Below are 20,842 nucleotides of genomic sequence, written 5' to 3'. Positions count from 1 at the left end.
TGGACATGGAATTCCACCAGGCAGGGCCCCTGCCCAGGTGCAGAGGGCAATTCACAAACCCAGCTCAGCTCAGCTCCTGTGGATTCTGGGGTGACAAACAGCACATACTGCTAAAAAAAGAATCATCAAAACATGTCCACATACTGCTTGAGGGACCCTTTTTAAAACCCCAAGGAGCTGTTCTGAAAATCACCAAGCACTTACACAATAAGTAGCGATAACATTGATGCAATATTGATAATATTGCACCCCTCAGAACAAAATTCAGTGAAGAAAGGAGCTTAGCTAGACCAACACTTGCTGTGCTGTCACAATCCCCAGCGTGTGCCAGTGAGTTGTTTTAGAGCTCCAGTTACTGCCCTTGTTTAGAAGCCACACATCCTTAAGCACCACAGCTACAAGGTGCAATGTTACAAAGAAAAAATTGGCATTAATCAGAAATATTTGCTGGAGAGAGATAACCCCATTGATAAAAAGCCGTTACAATAATCTCATCAGTGACAATAAGCCAGCTGCCATTTTCCTGTGTTGTTTATTCAAAACAGCAGCTGTGGGGCAGGCTCAGTGCCCTGAAGGACTCCAGCAACTTGTGCTGAAATGTCCAAAGCCCCACGGCCAATGTGTGCACAGCCAGAGCTCCAGCCTGTGCTCCCCACCCAGTTCAGGGCTGGGGGAATAAAGAAAAAAGCTCCCTTAAAAAAAAAAACAACACCCACTCAGCCATGAAATCAGAGTGGTTTAAAAGGCAAGCCCAGCACCAGAGTGGAGCAATGGCTGTGTGCACACTGAGGGCAGGCAGCTCTGGCAATGGCAGTGTCCTCCCTGGAATCCAGCAATTCCTGGTGGGCACAGGAACTGGGGTGCAGGGACACAGCCCCAGCCCAGGGCAGGCAGCTCCAGCTCCAGTCCCATCTCCATCCCCATCTCCATCCCTAGCCCCATCTGCATCCTCATCCTCATCTCCAGCCCCATCTCCAGCCTCAGTCCCAGCTCCAGCTCCACATCCCCATCTCTATTCCCATATCCCTATCTCCCCATCCTGATCCCCACATCCCCATTCCCCCATATCCTCACATCCCCATAACTAGCTCCATCCCCATTCCCCCATCTCCATATCCCCATCCCACTGTGCGAGTGCCGGGCTGGCAGCAGGGCTGACACCCATCCCTACATTCCCATCACCAGATCCATCCCCATTCCCCCACATCCCCATAACCAGCTCCATCCCCATATCCCCATCCCCATTCCCAGCTCCATCCCCACATCCCCATCCCCATCCCCAGCTCCATCCCCAATCCCCACATCCCCATCCCTCTCTGCGGTGCCAGGCAGCAGCAGGGCTGACACTGGTCACGGTGCACACCTCTGCCATGACCTCCTTTCCCTGCTAATTGCATTACACAGCCAGCTGGCTCCAGAGAGGAGTCGTCTGTTTGACTGAAGAATTCCAGCTTTTGGGGAGCCCTGGCTGCTACTTCTGCTCAGTAACAGTGGGGCCTGACATCCCCATTGTCCGCCCGACCGCGCGCCCATCCGAAAATCTAAGTTTTATTTGTAAATTAACCAGGAAACTTCCTGCCAGAGCAGGGCTGCCTGGAGACTGATAATGTGTGCCTTTCATTCCCTTTCACTCTCACTGTATCACTGCCAATTTGTTTTTCTGCTGCTCGCCAGCCCGAGGCCATAAAAGCCTTGTAAGACATAAGTGCAATTATAGTCCTGGAGTCAAATGAATTGGACAAATCCAATAGCACAGCTCTGTCCCCACTCTGCAAACCCCTACAGCAGTCAGATTAGCTGCTAAAAATCTAATCTAGCCCCAGCTAACAAATTTCTGCAGCGAAGGAGCAAGAGTTCAGTATGGGGTTGCAACCAGATTTCTGAATTGAAAAAGTTCTGCCCTGACAATGGAGAAGATGGAATAAATCACAGAGAAATTCGGCAGCACATCTTTAAACTGTTAAGCACAATTTGAGCAGAACAAGGCAGGGACTGCAGGATGCCATTCCTGGCATTGATTTTCACTCTTGCCACAAGACAGGCAGATAAAGTTTGGAACCAATGATGCTGAGCCCTACAGCAGCAAAAGAGATCAGCTCAATTTTGTTTACTCCACTAGAAAAGATTTCTGTCAAGGCCAAGACTTATTTGGAGAAGTGGTTTTCTTTCTTTTTTTCTTCCTTTTTTTTTTTTTTTCTTTCTTCCCTCCTGAATTAGCAATATAATGTCAACACATACCTCAAATAAAATAAAAAAAATGCAGATTGCAACCAACAGCTCTGCTGCACAAAAACAAGGGGCCAAGTTCACCCCCAGTGGAAACACACTTATTCTGTAGAATTCATACCAGAACTTAATTTGTCCTTGCCTTCAGTACAAAGAGCCACAATAACATATTAAAGTGAAATTACTGCATCTGCTGAATTCCCCAGCCCCCAGAATTTATGGCCCAGGCCAGCAGGTGGTCAGTCCTTCTGTTCAGCTGGGAGCCTGCTGACAGGGATGGAGCCTCTCTTGGTCTGAGGCAAAACAAGCAGAGAAGAAACCCCAGCAATCACAAAGATTTCAGAGATTAGGAGGACCTTAGATCCCAGAGGGAGGGCAAGAAAAAAGGAAGCATTGCATCCTGATGAGGTTTTCTCCTCCCAGCCTGATCCCTGCAGGGCTCCATTCCTAGAGCACATCTCAGGTTTTTTTTTGAAAAGGTCCCAGAGCAATTCCTTTGCAGTTATTTTCTGCAGACAGCACGTGCTGGAGCTGGCCTGGTTTCCTGGCACTACAAAACTCTGAGACTGACAGCTACTAAATGCTTTTGGTTTCTGTTTCTCACAGAGAAGGAATTCTCTCAGAGCAAACACAGGGAAGACAATTAGAGCAATTAGACCCTCAGTGTCTGTGGTAAGATGAGAATTGGGGGAACAAGTGGGCTGTTTGCAGCTAGACCCCATTTCTCCCTTTGTGGTAGCTCTGCCACACTGTGCTCTCCTCTCCTGATGAATTACTCAACAGCCAGACCATACCCCAGGGTCCTTGCCAGGCTTCCACAAAAACCAGGACTTGCAAGGGAAAGTTATACTAAATAACAGCCACAGTTTGTGCAGGAAAAAGAAATCTGGGGAAGACATGGCAGTTCTGTGTGCTGCAAAACAATCTGCCCCTCATACCCATGTGAAAAAGGAAGAATCAGTGGGCTTAAATTAAGGCAAAGTAGGCACTACCAGAGATTTTTTCAATGGCACAGGAAGTGCAGCATAGGAATACAGAATATGTTGCCTAGGGAAACTGTAAATCATTCATCACTGCAGCTCTGGCCTAGCAGCTGGACAAATACTGGTCAGGAACAATAAAAACACAGCCAGTGCTACCCTGCTCTGGGCACAGAGACTCTACAGCCCTGTCCTGCACACACACCACTGCTCCATCCTGCAGCACTCAGAGCACCTTCTCCCACAGCCCTGCATCCATGGAGGCAGCAGGTTACACACAGAAACATGAACGTGTCATTTTGCTGACTTTTCTTTTTCTGAATGACAGGTATCACAATAAAAAAGGCAAGGTCTGACTTTAGCACGAAACACTGGGCGATTTTTCAGAACCAGCAACCAGAAATTCCACCTTTCTATTTCAAGGAAAAGCACAGATCATTCTGAAACCACCTGGGCACCAAGCAGTGACCCAGTGACAGGGTTACAATGCTCAGAGCAGAGCAGGACTTGTCTGCAGGACAAGCTGCCAACCCTAATTACAAAGGCACAGATTTGCTATGCCCCCAAAAAAACCTTCTCTGAGCCTAAGCAGCAGCTGGCAAACAGCAGAACGTGAAACCTCCCTTTGCTAGCAAAGACAAACCATGAAGCACCAATACCACCAGGATTTTGGGCAGGCTGAAGCAGAGGCTGCCTGACTGAAAATGTGAGCTGGGGCTGCTCCTGAGGCTGCCAGCCCCTCTCACCTCTCTCTGCTCCACTCCTGCAAGGTTTGATGCTGCTGCACTTGGCTGCTTTGTCCCACCAACCAACCTACAGCAGTTCTGGCAGGCAGACAAGGTCCAAATGAAATCATTGCTAATATTATTACTCACGGTGGCATTTGAGGCTACCATGGAAATGTTAATTGTGTTTCAGAACCCAGAATTTAGATGCCATTTAATTCAGCTGCAGAGCACACGCGGCTGGGCTGTCAGGGAAGCGCTGGGTGGCTGAGGAGCTTTGGGGGGCTGCAGAGGCTTTGCAGAGCCCTTACCTTTTTGGTGAGGGAGTCATCAGAGTCGGAGGGCATCCTGGTGGACACGTGGAAGATGATCTCCACGGTGGAGGTGGCGTAGTAGGGCGCCGTGTGCCCCGTGCTGCCATTGCGCTGCAGCCCGCCCATGAACCCGCCGTGTGTCGACAGCTCCACCTGAGCAGGGGCACACACAGACCCCACCTGAGCACCCAGCATGGTCTGCTCCTCTATTCACACCCACACCACCCATTCCAGCTGGAATCACCACCCCAGACACCCCAGAGAAAAGCAGCCTCCCCCCTACAGCTCTGAAATCTGTTAATTTGTCCTGAGGATGCTGCATCCCCCCCGCCTGTGGCACTTGCATCCTTAAATGTGACGTGGATTTCCCAAACAGCAAAATGTTCGTGGCGTTTAGATTAGGACACACCATTGTGACAAAGCAAATTAAAGCCACACACCATAAAGAGCTCCTGTGCTGAATGTGTGCTCTGAGCATGGCAAGACCTAAAAGCAGCCAAGCATCATCAGTGATTTTTTTTTTTTTTGGGGTGAATAAAAAACTGCACAGTGCCACCAGCAACAAGGCAGCCTGTCTAAATCATGGCTGTTACCTCCCAGCCCAGCCCAGCAACAAAATCTTCATAGGCCTGGCTGCCCCTGGCGTTGGCCAGGATGGAGCACTTGTCCTCCTGTCCCTCGGCGATGTAGAACACGGCGATCTTGTGAGTCTCACGGCTGCCATGGACACAAGAGAAATCCAAGTTAAACAAGCTTCTGCTCAAAGTTATTTTCCAGATCCCCCTGCACTCCAAACACATGAACCAGCTGCCCACGTTCAGCTCCCTATGTCCATTCCTTTCGTGCACACAAATGCATCAGTCACTTTCAGATTTCCCCCCTGTTTTTCTGCCACCACCAAAACCTCCTGAGAGCAGAGCCAAGCCTGGTCCTCCTGTGCACCAGCCACAGAACTGGGGACCAAACTCCAATTACAGGGTTAATTACTCAGATCTGCTGCACAGACAGCGAGGTGGCACAGGTGTTAATGGGAGCATCGTTTGACCTACAGAATTTTAATTACAGGGTGATGACATACAAGGCAGAAGAAACATTATTGACTTTCAGACCCTGGGCAGAGTTTTCCGAGGCTGACAGGGAGAGTTGGCTTCTCTGAAAACAGGGAAAGCACATTTGATGTGGAAATTGTTGGGCTAGAAGAAACTCAGAACTCTGCAATGCTGCAGATGCTCTTCAAACAGCTCTGTGTCAAGTAATGAAAAATAAAATGTAACATCTAGAACTCCATTCTGCCACTTCCTGGCTGGGGAGCAGCTCTGGACAGATCCACCCTCTGGGCATCACCCTGAAAGATCACCACCAATTTGATTCCCTCCCCTCTCAGCTACAGCAAACTTGAAACAAAATCTCTCATTATGTGACACTGATTTGGAATTCTCTGTATACAGAAGCGAATGTGCCAGCACGGGCAGCTTCTCCATTCAGGCCACAGAACTCTGGAGAAACAAACAGTCCAATTTTCATGGCAATATTTGGATTCAACAGGAATGAGTTCTGGTTCTGGTGACTCACTCCTCCTCATTCAAAGGTGTGCTCAGCACCTACCATTGGCGGGAATCCAGATTTTTCAGCTCTCGCAGCAACTTTGAGTTTTTCTTCAGCAGATGAAAGCTTTTTCTAAAAATAAATGAAAAAGGTTAGAAGGCAGAGGCAACGCAGTATTTCATCATCCAAAGAGCTGAATCAACAGGACGTGATTTCTTTGAATTATTGTTACACACAATCTATTCCACATAACCACTGAAGTTCAGCACTCTGCTGTCACTCATCACACGATCCCCGCTAAGCGCGTCCACATTCGGGGATAACAAGTGGTAAGAGCACCCTGAGCACTGGCACCTCCTCCTACCTTCTATCCCAGGAGTTCATCCCCAGCTGGTCCAGCAGCAGGCGGCAGAAGTAGAAGGAGCCCTGTGGCGTCGCGGGCGGGGGCGGCTGCAGCGGGGCCAGCCTGTGCCCGCGCTGCCGCAGCAGCTCCGTCTCCCGGGCGCTCTGGCGGAGCAGCGCCTCGCCGATGGAGCGCTCCTGCTCGGCGCTCATGCCGCGGGGCGGCGGCGCCGGCTCGTTCAGCCGCCGCTGCGGCTGCGGCAGGCACTCGGGGCTGCTGCTGCCCAGCCGCTCCAGCAGCTGGTCCAGAGCGTCCTCGCCCTCCTCTGCCTGCGAGCCTTGCTCCTGTGCGCCCTGCTCCTGACATCCCTGCCCCTGTGCGCCCTGCTCCCGGCACAGCTCCTGCTGCACCCGGCTGGGGATGGTGAAGGTGAAGGCACCGGCGCCCTGCCCCTGTGCGCCCTGCCCCGGAGATCCCTGCCCCTGTGCTCCCTGACCCTGAAATCCCTGCTCCTGTGCGCCCTGCCCCTGACATCCCTGCCCCTGAAATCCCTGCCCTTGTGCGCCCTGCTCCTGTGCTCCCTGCCCCTGAGATCGCTGCCCCTGCTCGGCCCGGCTGGGAATGGTGAAGCTAAAGGCAGCGGCGCCCTGCTGGGGCAGGCAGCCCTCCAGCGGCCCGCAGAGCACGCTGCCATCCCAGGAATACTTCCCGGAGATGTCCCTGAGGATGACCCGCACGGCGGGGCGGGCGCCCGCGCTGCCCTGGGCGGGGAGCTGCAGGTAGGAGATGAGCGTGCTGTCGTTGAGCACGAAGAGCTGCAGGCTGGGGCTGCGGAACACGTCGGAGCACAGCTCGGAGGAGTCCACGAAGGAGTTGTCGTGGTGCTCGGCCAGCAGGCTGTGCAGCACCGCGGGGCCCCCGCGCAGCGGGAAGTGGCTCAGGTGATTCACCAGGTGAGTCATGACCATCCGCGCCGTCAGAGGGATCAGCTCCAGGCTCCTCCTCCTCTTCTCTGAAACCGGCCGGGAAACGCAGGGGAAAAGAGAGGCTGCAGATTTCTGCCCCGTGGGAGCTGCTGATCTCCCTGTCCAAGAAGACTTTCCCAAGAAATCCGACCCATCCCACCACTCTATTTTACCTCGCCACACCCCCACAGCCATCGGGGCAGAGAAGCCAAGGCAGCCCAGAGGTGCCACTGCAAAGCAATGCTCCTCCATCCCTGGTGGGTGGGCAAGCCTTGTGTGAGGCAGGGAGAGACCTCAGATGGATCCCCAGCACAGGCACTCCATCACCTATTCCATCAAGTGACTCTGCTCTGAACTGCTGCTGTGCCTCCACTTCTCCCATGGCAATGGGACTCCTCTTACAGCCAGAAACCTCCTCACTTCTAGGTTTGTTCATATTCAGCGTAAAACTACTTCTCTTTAGTTCACAGGACTTCCCATTACATCTTCTAAACATAAATTTGCTCTAAGGAGCTGTTCTGGCTAAGAACTCAAACACCCCACCACAGAGACAACTGGAACCCATCCAGAGAGAGCCATGCCTGGTTCTGGAGGAACCTGCAGCAAGGAGAATCCCATTCCCAGGGCAGAGATGGACCCTGAACTCTGTTTCCCACTGCTGCCCACACACTGCCCAGCCCTGGGCACAGCCTCACCTTCAGCCACGGTGAGCAGGTTGCCCAGCTCAGTGCTGGAGGGGCACTGGGCTGGCTCTGAGGAGCTCCTGACATTCCCCAGGGGCAGGAAGGGGTCGTAGTCAGCAGAGGAGAGGTCAGCCAGGCTCAGCACATAGTGGCTTTGCTGGGTGTAGGTGCTGGAGCCATTGACACAGCAGTGCAGGACCTGTGGGGACAGAGGCAGTGACAGTGGGACAGTCCCCAGCACACCCAGTTTTAGCAGCCCACTTCTAACAATCCAAATATTTCTGCAAAGATTATTTCCCCCAGCTCATGGTTTTAAGCATTTTACCTTTGTTTTCACCATCCCCTGTGTGTTCTACATCTCTAATCTTACTAACATTTTGCATTTGTAGTTTCTCACCTGGATGACATGATTTTCTAGTGCTTGACAAAGCTGCTTCTGTGCCCTCTGGGTGTGTGCAAGACACCTTTGACCAGCCAGGCAGGGCAAATCACCTTCCTTCCCCCTACTCACCCTGTAAATATAATCCAGCAAAGGAGCTCTGGATGCATGTTGATCCTCCACAGCACCAGCAGACACGGGCTCCAGCAGCATTTTCAGGGGCAGTGCCATGCACCAGTCCAGCAAGCAAAGCAGCAGTGAAACTATGAACTGAACAACAGCACAGGGTCAGGCACATTCTATTAAATTCACCCACACTTCGGGGTGAGTTGGAAAGTTTAAAACTCAACTGTGGTTGAGAGTAACCTCATTTAACCCCCCCACAAAGAGCACAAAGAATGGAGAGAGATCCTTTCAGCCACACACCTTCTTATCTGCCTCCAGGGAGGAGTGCTCAGCACCAGGCAGGAGAAAGGCAATGGTGGCCACCAGGATCTGCAGCAAACACAGCCAGGGTCAGAGAGGACTCAGCATCCTGCCACTGTACAGGGCATGGGACAGGTTAACAAACACCCAGCAGCAATGGCCAAGGGGAAGGGAACCCTTCACTCAGCACTTTGCAAACAAGCCACTACAAACAGGGGACCTGCACTGCTCCAGGGAGTGCAGCAAGACAGGAGGGGTCAAAATCCCAAACCCACAGCAGCCCAAGGAAGGGACTAAGACAACTCTGGATACAATTCCCACACAGACACCTCCAAGAACCTGGCACACCTCAGTGATTTTCTTGCACAGGGACGACTCGTGCTGCTGAAGCTTCTGCCAGTAGGACACCAGCAGCTGCAGGACATCACAGGCTACCTGAGCCACCAGCTTGTTGGAAAACTGCAAGAAAGAAGGTGATTAAAAACCAAATAAAGTTTCCAGATACAACACACCGCATTCAGTTTTTCTACATCTCATTACTCTGCCAAAAACAACCAAGGTTGGTGTGAAATCCCAGCATTAGGAACCAGCAGTTTGACACTGCCTGTGACCCCACAGAACACCAGTGAGCATTTGCCAAGTGCAGATGGCCTTTTTCCCCTCCCCCAGCAATACCTTCAGTGTCACACCTATGACATTGATGGCTTTCTTCACGTGGGGGTGGCTGGTGCTCTGCGTGAGCTCCTCGCAGATCCACACGCCCAGGCCACAGATGGCTATGCACCTTGGGGGAGAGAGAGAGAGGGGCAGCTGCTCAGGACACCCACAGCAGCAAGAAAAGAAACAAAAAATTGGCACAAAGATGAGATTTCTCCTTCCCCTCCAACATAACCAGCACCTTCAGGGTGCAGAGTAAGGCTCAGCTTCACAGAACAACCCACAAGGCACAGCAGAAAACAAGCAGCAAGAAAGACTTTTCCAAGCCATAAATGGTTGGACTTGATAATGTTCAAGGTCTTTTCTAACCAATTCTGTATTTTCCCATTTGTCTTACTCAATATTTTACCTTGCAGCTTCACTTGGCTCCTCTGTAGCATTCTTCAATAAAATATTTATGAGGCAATACTAAAATAATAAAATAAATTAGAATGAGCATCTTTTTCACACATCTACTTTAAAGCTGTTTAATTTTGACATAGCTACAGGTGAAGTCACTTTAACCCTCTGTCTGTTGCTAAAGCATCTTTACCTCATGCCAATTCTATTTTGTCAAGGGAGAAACACTGATTACAACTCAAATATCCAGGTCCTTGTGAACAAATCAAATCAGCTTACAGCTCATGTAGAGGCACTGAGAGGAAACCAATTCATTTACAGTGTCAAGGGGCAGCTACACACAACAACTGGTGGTCACTCCATAGGAACTGCAGCATTCAGGTTCTAACCCAAACAGGTTATAAAAAATGTCGTGTCAGGAAAAAACAGTCTTAATTTTGGAAGTGAGACACCTCCAGTGACTCTCCAAGGCCTGATGAAGAAGCAAGATCAAGAGCCAAGCATGTGAAGGGATTTCTGCATCCTCTCTGGATGCTCAGGCCATGTGAGCAACTCAGATTCCTCCCCAGCCATTCCTGATTTTGAGCAGTGATCACTGCAGTGCCTCAAGTTTATCAAAAGCAACAGAGGCTTGTGTGAGGGCAACCATCTGGGCAGGACTGAAGTCACTGCACAGTGAAACCAGGTTGGGCTGAGTTGGGCTGATGTGCCCAGAAATGTGAAATATCTCAAACAAAAAAGCTTCTGCCTTTATTAGCAAACACCTGTCCTCCAAACCAAAACACTACCTAAAGATTTACAACAAAAGTGGCTTTACCTTCAGATCTGCAGCTCCTGTGCTGCTGTCCCCAGCCTCTGAGATGGGTCCCAGCTGTGGGATTCCTTGGTAGGTGTTGGGAAAGCACACAAGGGCACCAAGGATGGTGTGAGCTTCGGAGCGGGGAGCCTGGTCAAAGGCAAGCAGGCAGAAATTGTCACCAGAAAAATATTCACTGAAATACTCACTGAAACCCTCCAGTGAGGCCAGTGTGCACTGCTCTCCTGGGGAGGTGAGCTGCCCCCTCCCCTGAGCACACCTGCAGCTTTAATACTTCCCCTCATTACCCAATGTGACAATCAGCCACAGAACCCCCCAAAAAAAACAGCTGAGTGGGGGGTGAACACTAATCCAGCACTGCTGTGAGGGGATCCTGGGGCACAGGTAAGGCTGATTGCAGAGATCCCTACTCCAACAGGGCCACCAAAAGCACCACAGCATGAGCTATAAACACATTAATACTGTGTCCTGTTGAAAGGTCAACACACACCCACTTTCCAGCAGAAATGGAAAGGGGTGCTTTGCTTTCTGGTTTTTCCAGGGAAAACTGAGCATCCATTCCTTATTAGCCTTTAAGCTTGGGATCCACAGAGGCTGGCCAAGCTCTCTGAGGGCTGCTGGCACAAGCATGGCTGGGTCACCACCCCAGCTCTGCTGGAGCAGCAGAGGGCTGTGCACCTGCCAGGAGCATCAGCAAGAGCCCTGAGCCACAACAGGCACAAACACCTCCCCTGAGCTGCTGCTTCACATGCAACACAGCTTTCCTGCTCCTCCCTGACCACCAGCCCTTCACCTTTATTCTGGCAGCCCCTCATTGATTTGCTGCTGGATAATTCAATTGTTTGGAGCCCCGTTTCTGTCAGTGCTGACATTCTGCCTCACCCAGAGAGTTCCCTGCTCTCCCTCGGCCTCTGCTCACTGCAGTGCTGCTCCAACAGCTGGGACACCCTTTCCTCACCCCTCAGCTTTGGATCCAACAGCAGTGCAGCCCCTCAAGCCCCCCAGGTGCCCCCCAGGTCTGGCTCACCTCGGGGGTGTCCGTGCTCAGCACACGTGCTGCTGCCCCCAGGAAATCCCCGATCAGCATGGTGAACCCAGGCAGCCCCAGGAAGAAGAACCACGGGGGGCAGTGCTTTATGACCGTGTTCAGGATGTCCTGCAACAGAAAACACCTGTGAGAATAGCCAGGGAGGCTGAAAGCAAAAGGCAGAGCTGGAGGAGATCTAACTGTGAGGTTGGAGATGGAACCGCGAGGTTCGAGAGATCCAACTCTGAGGTTCAAGAAAATCCAACTCTGAGGTTCAAGAATATTTAACTGTGAGGTTCCCCAGCCCCACCTGATTGAGGTGCAAACTCCACGTAATCCCCACCTTCCAGCAGCCAAAGTGCATTTGGTATTTTGGCACCATTTGTACCCCACTCCTGCTCAAAGCCACCCTGCCACTCAGATCCCTTTGTGCCTAAGCACAACCACCCTGTTAAACAAGAGTTGGGATTCAAGGTTCAGACGCTGGATGGGTTTAGGATGAAGCACTGCAGCAGTGAGGAGTGAGCTCCTCAAATCTCTCACAATTTCAGGGTTCCATGCCACAAGAACAGGGCAGCTCCCTGTGCCCTGAAGGAACAGAGCCCCAGCTTTGCTCACATCACAGAGCACATAAAGATTTCATCTCTAATCCTTCCACATCCCAAGATCTCACAGTTTCTCCAAACCAGTGCAAAGTTCCTGCATTTAAGATTTCTTCCTGCAAGCTTTCAGCAGGTTTAAAATTAGGCATAAAATCCATATAATCCTTTACCTGCAATACTGTATTTGCTGAAGAGCAACACCAAGCTACTTCTACACCCAGCAGATAATTACTTTCCATTCAATAAAATTTCAAAAAAGTGCAAATGGAAACCCTTTTCCATGTCCATCCTTACTGGTTTCATTTGTCAAGGACAGCCTGAACTAGAGACCCCCAGAACGTGTCCACCTGCTCAGTCTCTACAGCAGAAACTAAACAAAATTAGGTTGACAAACCCAATTTTCTCTACACGAAGAGATATTTTAACACCACCACGATTTGGTCCAAGCCCTGCCAAACACCTAAACCTGCAACAGCAGCATCCCATGCAGAATAAACAGTATCAGTTTTGAACACAGTAGCAGATAATGCTTTCACTTTCCTGAATAAACCAGAACTCGCTCAAGTTAATGTTTAAACTGGATTTAATCACTTCCTTCGCTACATTTGGAGTCAATATGGGTCAGTGCAAACACGGGGAAAGAGCAGATGGACTCATAAAGCGGGTGCTAAACGCCGGCTCGGTGCAGAACAAAGGACCTGCCTGGTGCTAATTAAGGGCTGATTAACGCTGCGGGCACGGCACACCTGGACAGGTAAGGCTGGCCCTGAGCAGGAGCAGATGGGAGCAGCCTGCTGCTGACATGGGGCACGATAAACAGCCTGGGCTAAGCTGGCTGCTGCCAACCTGCATCAACTCCTGTGCTGCTCCCACCTGAGCACACCTGGGTCACAGCCACAGCACCTCCAGAGGGGGCAGGGACAGCCACCACCAGCTCCTGTCACACAGAGCACTGGGACAGCTACAGAAACACACAGGGATACCTGCCAGGTGTGACAGGTGGTGTTATTAAAAATAAACCATTCTCCATAGTGAAAAACCTTCCATACATCCCTCTGAAAATTCTCCTTGGCTTCCCTTGAATGGCCAGAGGGGCTGATGGCTGCAGGGACACCCAGCAGGGACCAAACCCCAAGGGACAGGCTGACAGGAAGGTGCTCAGCACAGCTCACCTGGGCACTGAGCATCTCACCTAGACACTGAGCATCTCACCCAGCATCTCACCTGGACACTGAGCATCTCACTTGGGCACTGAGCATCTCACCCAGCATCTCACCTGGGCACTGAGCATCTCACCTGGGCACTGAGCATCTCACCCAGCATCTCACCTGGGCACTGAGCATCTCACCTAAACACTGAGCATCTCAACTAGCATCTCACCTGGGCACTGAGCATCTCACCTGGACACTGAGCATCACACCTGGGCACTGAGCATCTCACCCAGCATCTCACCTGGGCACTGAGCATCTCACCCAGCATCTCATCTGCACACTGAGCATCTCACCTGGGCACTGAGCATCTCACCTAGACACTGAGCATCTCACCCACCATCTCACCTGGACACTGAGCATCTCACCAACCATCTCACCTGGGCACTGAGCATCTCACCCAGCATCTCACCTAGACACTGAGCATCTCACCCAGCATCTCACCTGGGCATTGAGCATCTCACCCGGACACTGAGCATCTCACCAATCATCTCACCTGGGCACTGAGCATCTCACCCAGCATCTCACCTGGACACTGAGCATCTCACCTGGACACTGAGCATCACACCTGGGCACTAAGCATCTCACCCAGTATCTCACCTGGGCACTGAGCATCTCACCTGAGTACTGAGCATCTCACCCAGCATCTCACCTGGACACTGAGCATCTCACCTGGGCACTGAGCATCTCACCTGGACACTGAGCATCACACCTGGACACTGAGCATCTCACCCAGCATCTCACCTGGGCACTGAGCATCTCACCTGGGCATTGAGCATCTCACCCAGCATCTCACCTGGGCACCGAGCATCTCACCTGGACACTGAGCATCTCACCTGGGCACTGAGCATCTCACCTGGGCAGATTCAAACCCAGCCTCCCTCCCTGCCAGGTAATTTACCTGCACAGGTAAGCAGCAGCTCCAGCCCATCAATCCCTTTAATTTAACTTTGTGTACACAACAACTGCACAACACCAACCACAGGAGCAACACCTGGAGATGGGCTGGAAATTGGTTCCTCATTCTGCACAGTGTTGGTGCTTTGCTTATTCCATAATTGACCTTTAGGACGAGAAATGTGTAAAATCATTTTGGTTTATTGTGGCTGCAAACATTTCTGCAATTACACAAAATGAGGATTTCAAAGCAAGTGTTCATTCTGGAAGCATTCCCTTTGTTTACATAATTGCAGGGCTGTAATTCAGCGTTCATGTTGTTAAAGAAAATGAAAAAAATAAAAGGAGCATTATGGGCTATTTTCAATTCAGAATGATGCTGTGGTGTTAAAGCTGGGGGAGAGGGGGGCAATTGCATTAACCCTATAAATGGCATCATATTTCAGCACAGCTTCACCCACCCATTCTAATTATAAAATCCTCAACATCTACCCCGTGAGCAAAATAAATTTATGCAAGTTCACTGGGAGGTCAATTGCAGAAATATCCCTCACCCCATTTCTGCTGGAGCTTTGGCAGGTTACAGGTGTAACCCAATAAGCTGCCAGGTGCTTTCCTCACATTTCCACTGTCCCTGGCAGGAACAACAGGGATTTCTGCCTGACAGTTCCCTCTGTTCCTCACCCAGACTCGCTGACATCCACAGGAAAATTGATAATTTATACAAAACACCTCCCTCTTCCTTCCCTACTTTACAGGAACAAATGCTCCCAGGTACTTCTGCCCAGTTTTCCTACCTGCCATGACATTTTAGTAACAGTCAACTTGTCAAAAATTTGATTTGAGAACTTCAGGAGACCCAGGATTAATTCAACAAAAAAGTCCATTTCAAGGTGCCAGGTAAAACCTAACCTTACAGAAAATGGGATAAGGGGTGGATTAAAGAGGGAGAAAATCCTTTGGAAAGAAGTCTCAAGAAGCTGAAATAGGGGAATCCAAGCCTTAAGAGATTACATTAAGGTTATTTCCTTTCTAAACAGATACAAAACCCAGTGTTGGGCACAGGTGACACCAGGCACAGTGGGTGAGACTGCCTAAAATACAGCACAGGGGTTGAAACCTGAAAAAGGATTGAAAACCTCTTTTTACAGTGTCCCCACCAGGTAAGCACCTCACCTGCACTTTCTCCTCCCAGACTATGAGCAGAAACCAAGAAGAATTAAGAAAAAGTGACACAAAACTCCACAGAATTCTCAGGACACAACCAGCAGCACCCTCAAAGGATTATCCAAGTGCCAGAAAGACCTGAGCTGAACAATCCCAGCCATGCCAACAGCTGATTCTCTGAAGTGCTGGCAGCTTTTTGGGATTTTGTTTTGGTACTTCAGTTATTCAGCAAAGAGGAGGAAGCTGTGGGGCCAGGAGACACTTATTGACTTTTCCAGGTGAGTGATGCAAAAAGTGCTGCTACAATAAGCAGCCAGCAGCAGTGATAAAGCAGAACTAATAAAACCCATTTCTTTTCCTGGTTCAGCTATTTGTAAAATACCCCAGAGCCCCCCTCAGCCCTGAGCTGGTGCCCCTGAGTGCTGCTCCCACCTGCAGAGGTGATGCAATCCCTGCACACAATTGTTCACTCCTCCAGGGATGGCTGTTGTCAGACACTTCCACATGGGCAAATTAGCTGCAGCTCATTACCCTGCTGTCTGCTCTCTCTGCTAATTGCAGCCTCCTCTAAAATCCACCCTCACACTGCTCTTTTATGCACCCCTGAGAGAGAATAACACTGCACTCCTTTATAGCACCTAAAAAAACTGGATTATTCTGATTTTCTAGCCACACAACACAGCAGCAACTTCCTATTCTCACATCCTTATGTGAGTGAGTGTTCAAGAAAACATTTGTCACACAAACCATTAAGGTAAAAAGGCTCCTAACTGGAATATTTTTAATTATGTGACCACCCAAAAAGCGAGCACCTTGCAGCCAAAGATCCTGGAAATACAGGAGAAGGAAAAGGGACCCTTCCATGCCACACTCCAGGCTCTGCCAGCCAAACCCTCACCAGATCCACAGCTAAGGAGGGAAACACACACCAGCAAACCCGTGGTCAAGTGTGCCACCAAGAGGAAAATAGCCACCAGTGTGGGGAGCAAGAACAAAGAGCAGCAGCAGCCTGAAAAACACCCAGGGAAAGCAGAGGGATGGGCAGTGTGGGGCTGGGAATATCCAGGGAAAGCAGAGGGATGGGCAGTGTGGGGCTGGGAATATCCAGGGAAAGCACAGAGGGATGGGCAGTGTGGGGCTGGGAATATCCAGGGAAATGAAGGAGGGATGGGCAGTGTGGGGCTGGGAATATCCAGGGAAAGCACAGAGGGATGGGCAGTGTGGGGCTGGGAATATCCAGGGAAAGCACAGAGGGATGGGCAGTGTGGGGCTGGGAATATCCAGGGAAACCAAGGAGGGATGGGCAGCAGAGCTTGTAGGATTTTCCAGGAGAAACCCCCTGCCTCTCTCTTCTTATCTATTTAAAAGGAGTTTTCCAACAGCTTTAACTTTTTAGGAGGGCCAAGAGTGTGGTAACAATTCCTTCCTTCCCTCTTCCACCTCAGAAAAATCAAACCTGACTGGTTTTCTTGAAACACCATCAGCAACTCCGAGTTCCTGAGTGTCCCTGTGCCCTTTGCTTCCACCCCCAGCAGAACTGCAGCCCTTCTCTCGTTGCTGGAAGAGTCCTTAGGTGGTTTTATTTTTTCCAGAGGATGTTTTTTAGTCTTTCCATGAGCACTGAGCTGTTTCTCTGAACAAACCCCACCTTCCCTCGCCTCGCTTCACCGCGCCCCGCATCAGCTCCTGTGCCACACCAGGGGCTTTTGGCAGCCCCTGGTGCCACCCTGGCAGGGGCAGCAGTGGCACGGGGATGGCAGCTCCTACCTGGTCCTGGCTGGTGAGCCCCAGGCGCAGCACGGAGTAGAAATGCAGCAGGAAGTCGGAGTTGGGCAGCAGGTCCTGGCGCCGGCTCATCATGGCGCAGAGCAGGCGGAACGCCTGCAGCTTCCCCTCCTTGTACTGGCTGGGCAGCGTGGCTGCCTGCAACAGCAGCAAACCCTGCATCACTGCCTGCCCTGCCCTGCAGCCACCCCAGCAGCACCACACAGAGCTCAGGGCAACCCCTGCCCAACAGCCTGCAGGGCTCCTGCTGACCCAGCCGGGAAAGCAAAACAATGAACCGACTCAGGGCGTGCCCACCCTGCCCTGATACACAACAAAATATTGCTGTGTGACAGTGCCAGAACTGACCTTGAACAGCCACGATGCAAATATCCTGAGAGGAGGGATCAGGACAGGAGGAGAAGGAGTTGACTGATTGTCCACGCTGATGGCCAGGTTGTCCCGGATCTGACGGGTTTTAAAGGTGTTAATAATACCACTATCTGTTTAATGCTTTAATTTTACTTTATTTACACTCAGGGGCTACACAGAACTGTTCCCACTTCAGCCAAAGGCACCAGGAAAGCTGGTTCTATGCTGCTGCTCCCTGGCCAAAGCAAACATCACCAGTTTGAGCCACACTCTGGGCATTTACACAAACACCAATGTCTGCACTTTGTTTTTTCTTTGCTACCATTTCCTCACCCCATTTAAATTCCCTTGTCATTGGACAGGATTCTCTGTTGGAAACCAAACAAGACAAAGCTCTCTCACACTGAATCCCAGTTAATAATCATTTCCACAGCAGAAGAAAAGTGCCATTACCATTAGCTGTAAGTACCACATACCTTTGCAAGTTTATACCACAGCTCATAAAGGTAGCTAAAAACTTTTGCATGGATCTTAGGCGACTGTATGTTGTTCACATCTCCAAGAATTCCCAGGATCCTCCTCCACAGCACAGCAGCAGAATCAGGATGCCAACCAATAAGGCTCCCACCAGCAATTATGCTGCAGTCATCAGCCAGGAACTCACTGCTGTCTGTAAATTTAAAGTGTTCCATTCCCACAAGTTACACATGCAGCCTGACCACAAATTTTGTCACAAAATCTGGCTGTTAATCCCCCTAACCATCTCCCAACCCACCAGAATTCCCTCCCCCAAATCTCTCTGTCTTTTATTGCTGGAGCTGCTTGTGAGTTAAAGAAGAACAGGGCAAAGGGGTTGGCAGGGGACAGTGCCAGGGCACCAAACTGTCCCCACCCCAGAGGGCTTTTAGCAGGGAGGCAGCTAAATGCAACATTCAGGTACTTGAGGGATGCACTCAATCAATACCTGGCTCTTATGGGTAATATTGCTGTATTTATACAAGTCCTTTCTTTCTTTTTTTTTTTTTTTAAGATCAGCAAGACCGGGCAATGCAACTGGACAAAGGAATAGAGACCCACGGCTGAAGAGTCTTGAGAAATGTGCTCAGGCACCACCACTCCCACAGAGCAGCTCCTGAGAGCAGAGTGCACAGAGAGCAGGGCCTGAGAAGGCTGTCAGGGTAATGGGATTTATGTTTTTGAGCAGCACAAACCCCCACTGAAGTGCACATTTTAATCCCAGAGCTGGCAGTGCTCTCCTGCCCCAGGCACACACTGCCTGCCAGGTTACCACATGTGGTTGCTCCTCTTTGAGCCCCAGAGCAGCAATTCCTGCACCACAGCCACCAACAATGACCTGACCATGAGCAGCATCACCTTCTGCACAGCAGGACCCAGCAGTGGGACTGGGTGTGCTGCTTCATTAAAGCACAGGTATTGAAATGGAAGAGTGAACATGGAAAAGTACCCTGGAAACTGTGGAAAGCAGCATGAAAGACATCCCTACTCCAATGCATGCAGTCCCTGACTGAGCAAATGGCAAAGAATTAAACAGTTATTCCCCATCAGAAATCACAGACAGAGATTTCCTGCTGTGGAATGGAACCAGCTGACTAGAAACCCCAAACACAGAGTGCAGCAATGCACAGCCCCAGGTACCTGTGAGGTTGGCAGGCTCCTGAGAGGGGCTGAGCTGCAGCCAGGGGGGAGATGCAGGGTCCCCACCCTGCCCAGCCTCGGGGTCATCCTCTGCCCCCTGCCAGGACACCAGGGCAATGTCCACCTCAGCTGCACAGCCCAGGGAGGCATCACTGCTCAGGCTCTCACCTGCAAACAGCACAGGACACGTCAGGAAACAGCCCTAAACACACCTGATAACAACACAGCCCTGCACACACCTGATAACAACACAGCCCTGCACACACCTGCACACACCTAATCACACCTGCACACAGCACAGCCCAGATCATGGCACATCACTGCACACACCTCATCAGAACACAGCCCTGCACACACCTGCACACAGCATAACCTGCACACACCTGCATAGAGCATAATCCTGAACACACCTGCACAAAGCTGCCCACACCTACACAGAGCATAACCTGCAAATACCTGCACACCGTATAACACTGTTTACAGCATAACCTGCATAACCCTGCACACATCTGCACAAACCAAAACCCTGGACACACCTGAACACAGCATAACCTGGACACAGCATAACACTGCACACACCTACACAGCCCTGCACACACCTGCACGAACAAAAACCCTATATACACCTGCACACGCCTGCACACACCTGAACACAGCACAACCCTACACACACCTGCACACACCTGAACACAGCATAACCTGCACACATTCCAACAGAGCACAGCCCTGAAAACACCTGCACACAGCACAAACCTGCACACACCTGCACACATCTGCACACAGCAGAACTCTGCACAAATCATAACCCTGTACACACCTGAACACAGCACGACCCTGCACACACCTGAACACACCACAACACAGAACACACCTGCACATAGCACAACACTGCACAAATCCTAATCCTGCACACACCTGCACACAGCACAACCCTACACACACCTGCACACCCCTGCACAGCCCTGCATACATCTGCACAAATAAAAACACAGCACAAACGTGAACACAGCACAAATCTCCACACACCTGCACACAGAATAAACCTGCACACAACTACACACACCTGAACACACCTGCACAGCCCTGCACACACCTGCACAAACAAAAACCCTGCACACAGCACAATCTGCACACACCTGCACACAGCACAACCGTGCACGCGCGCGAACACAGCATAACCTGCAAACACCTGAACACAGCATCATCCTGAACACACCTGAAAAGCCCTGCACACATCTGCACAGAGCACAACCCTGCACAACCCTGCACAAACCTGCACAAACCAAAACCCTGCACACACCTGCACACAGCAGAGCCCAGATCATGGCACATCACTGCACACACCTCATCAGAACACAGCCCTGCACACACCTGCACAAACCAAAACCCTGCACACACCTGAACACAGCACAACCCTGCACACACCTGCAAACATCTGCACAAACTAAAACCCTGGACACCCCAGCACACAGCATAACCTGAACACAGTATAACCCTGCACACACCTGCACAAACCACAACCCTGCACACACCTGCACACAGCACAACCCTGCACGCGCATGAAAACAGCATAACCTGCAAACACCAGAACACAGCATAACCTTCCACACACACCTGAACACACCACACCACTGCACACACCTGCATAGAGCACAGCTCTGCACAAATCATAACCCTGCACACACCTGAA

The 20,842-nt window shown here is 50.9% G+C and overlaps 1 protein-coding gene across 1 annotated transcript in view; it reads right to left on the bottom strand.

Annotated features, from left to right (window-relative positions):
* The window catches only part of RALGAPA2 (Ral GTPase activating protein catalytic subunit alpha 2), a 61,181-nt gene that overhangs the window by 23,643 nt on the left and 16,696 nt on the right, over positions 1 to 20,842 (bottom strand). The window contains 18 exon segments of the mRNA XM_079298263.1: positions 4,243 to 4,398; positions 4,839 to 4,962; positions 5,851 to 5,922; positions 6,155 to 6,501; positions 6,745 to 7,145; positions 7,794 to 7,980; positions 8,293 to 8,430; positions 8,587 to 8,655; positions 8,935 to 9,045; positions 9,262 to 9,370; positions 9,653 to 9,711; positions 10,460 to 10,588; positions 11,487 to 11,615; positions 17,128 to 17,283; positions 17,494 to 17,592; positions 17,973 to 18,166; positions 19,153 to 19,320; positions 19,536 to 19,608. Of these exon segments, the coding sequence (XP_079154389.1) occupies positions 4,243 to 4,398; positions 4,839 to 4,962; positions 5,851 to 5,922; positions 6,155 to 6,501; positions 6,745 to 7,145; positions 7,794 to 7,980; positions 8,293 to 8,430; positions 8,587 to 8,655; positions 8,935 to 9,045; positions 9,262 to 9,370; positions 9,653 to 9,711; positions 10,460 to 10,588; positions 11,487 to 11,615; positions 17,128 to 17,283; positions 17,494 to 17,592; positions 17,973 to 18,166; positions 19,153 to 19,320; positions 19,536 to 19,608 (2,721 nt within the window).

Source organism: Erithacus rubecula, assembly GCF_903797595.1.
Source record: "Erithacus rubecula genome assembly, chromosome: 2".
Taxonomy (NCBI): domain Eukaryota; kingdom Metazoa; phylum Chordata; class Aves; order Passeriformes; family Muscicapidae; genus Erithacus; species Erithacus rubecula.
This window is presented reverse-complemented; position numbering and strand designations above follow the sequence as displayed.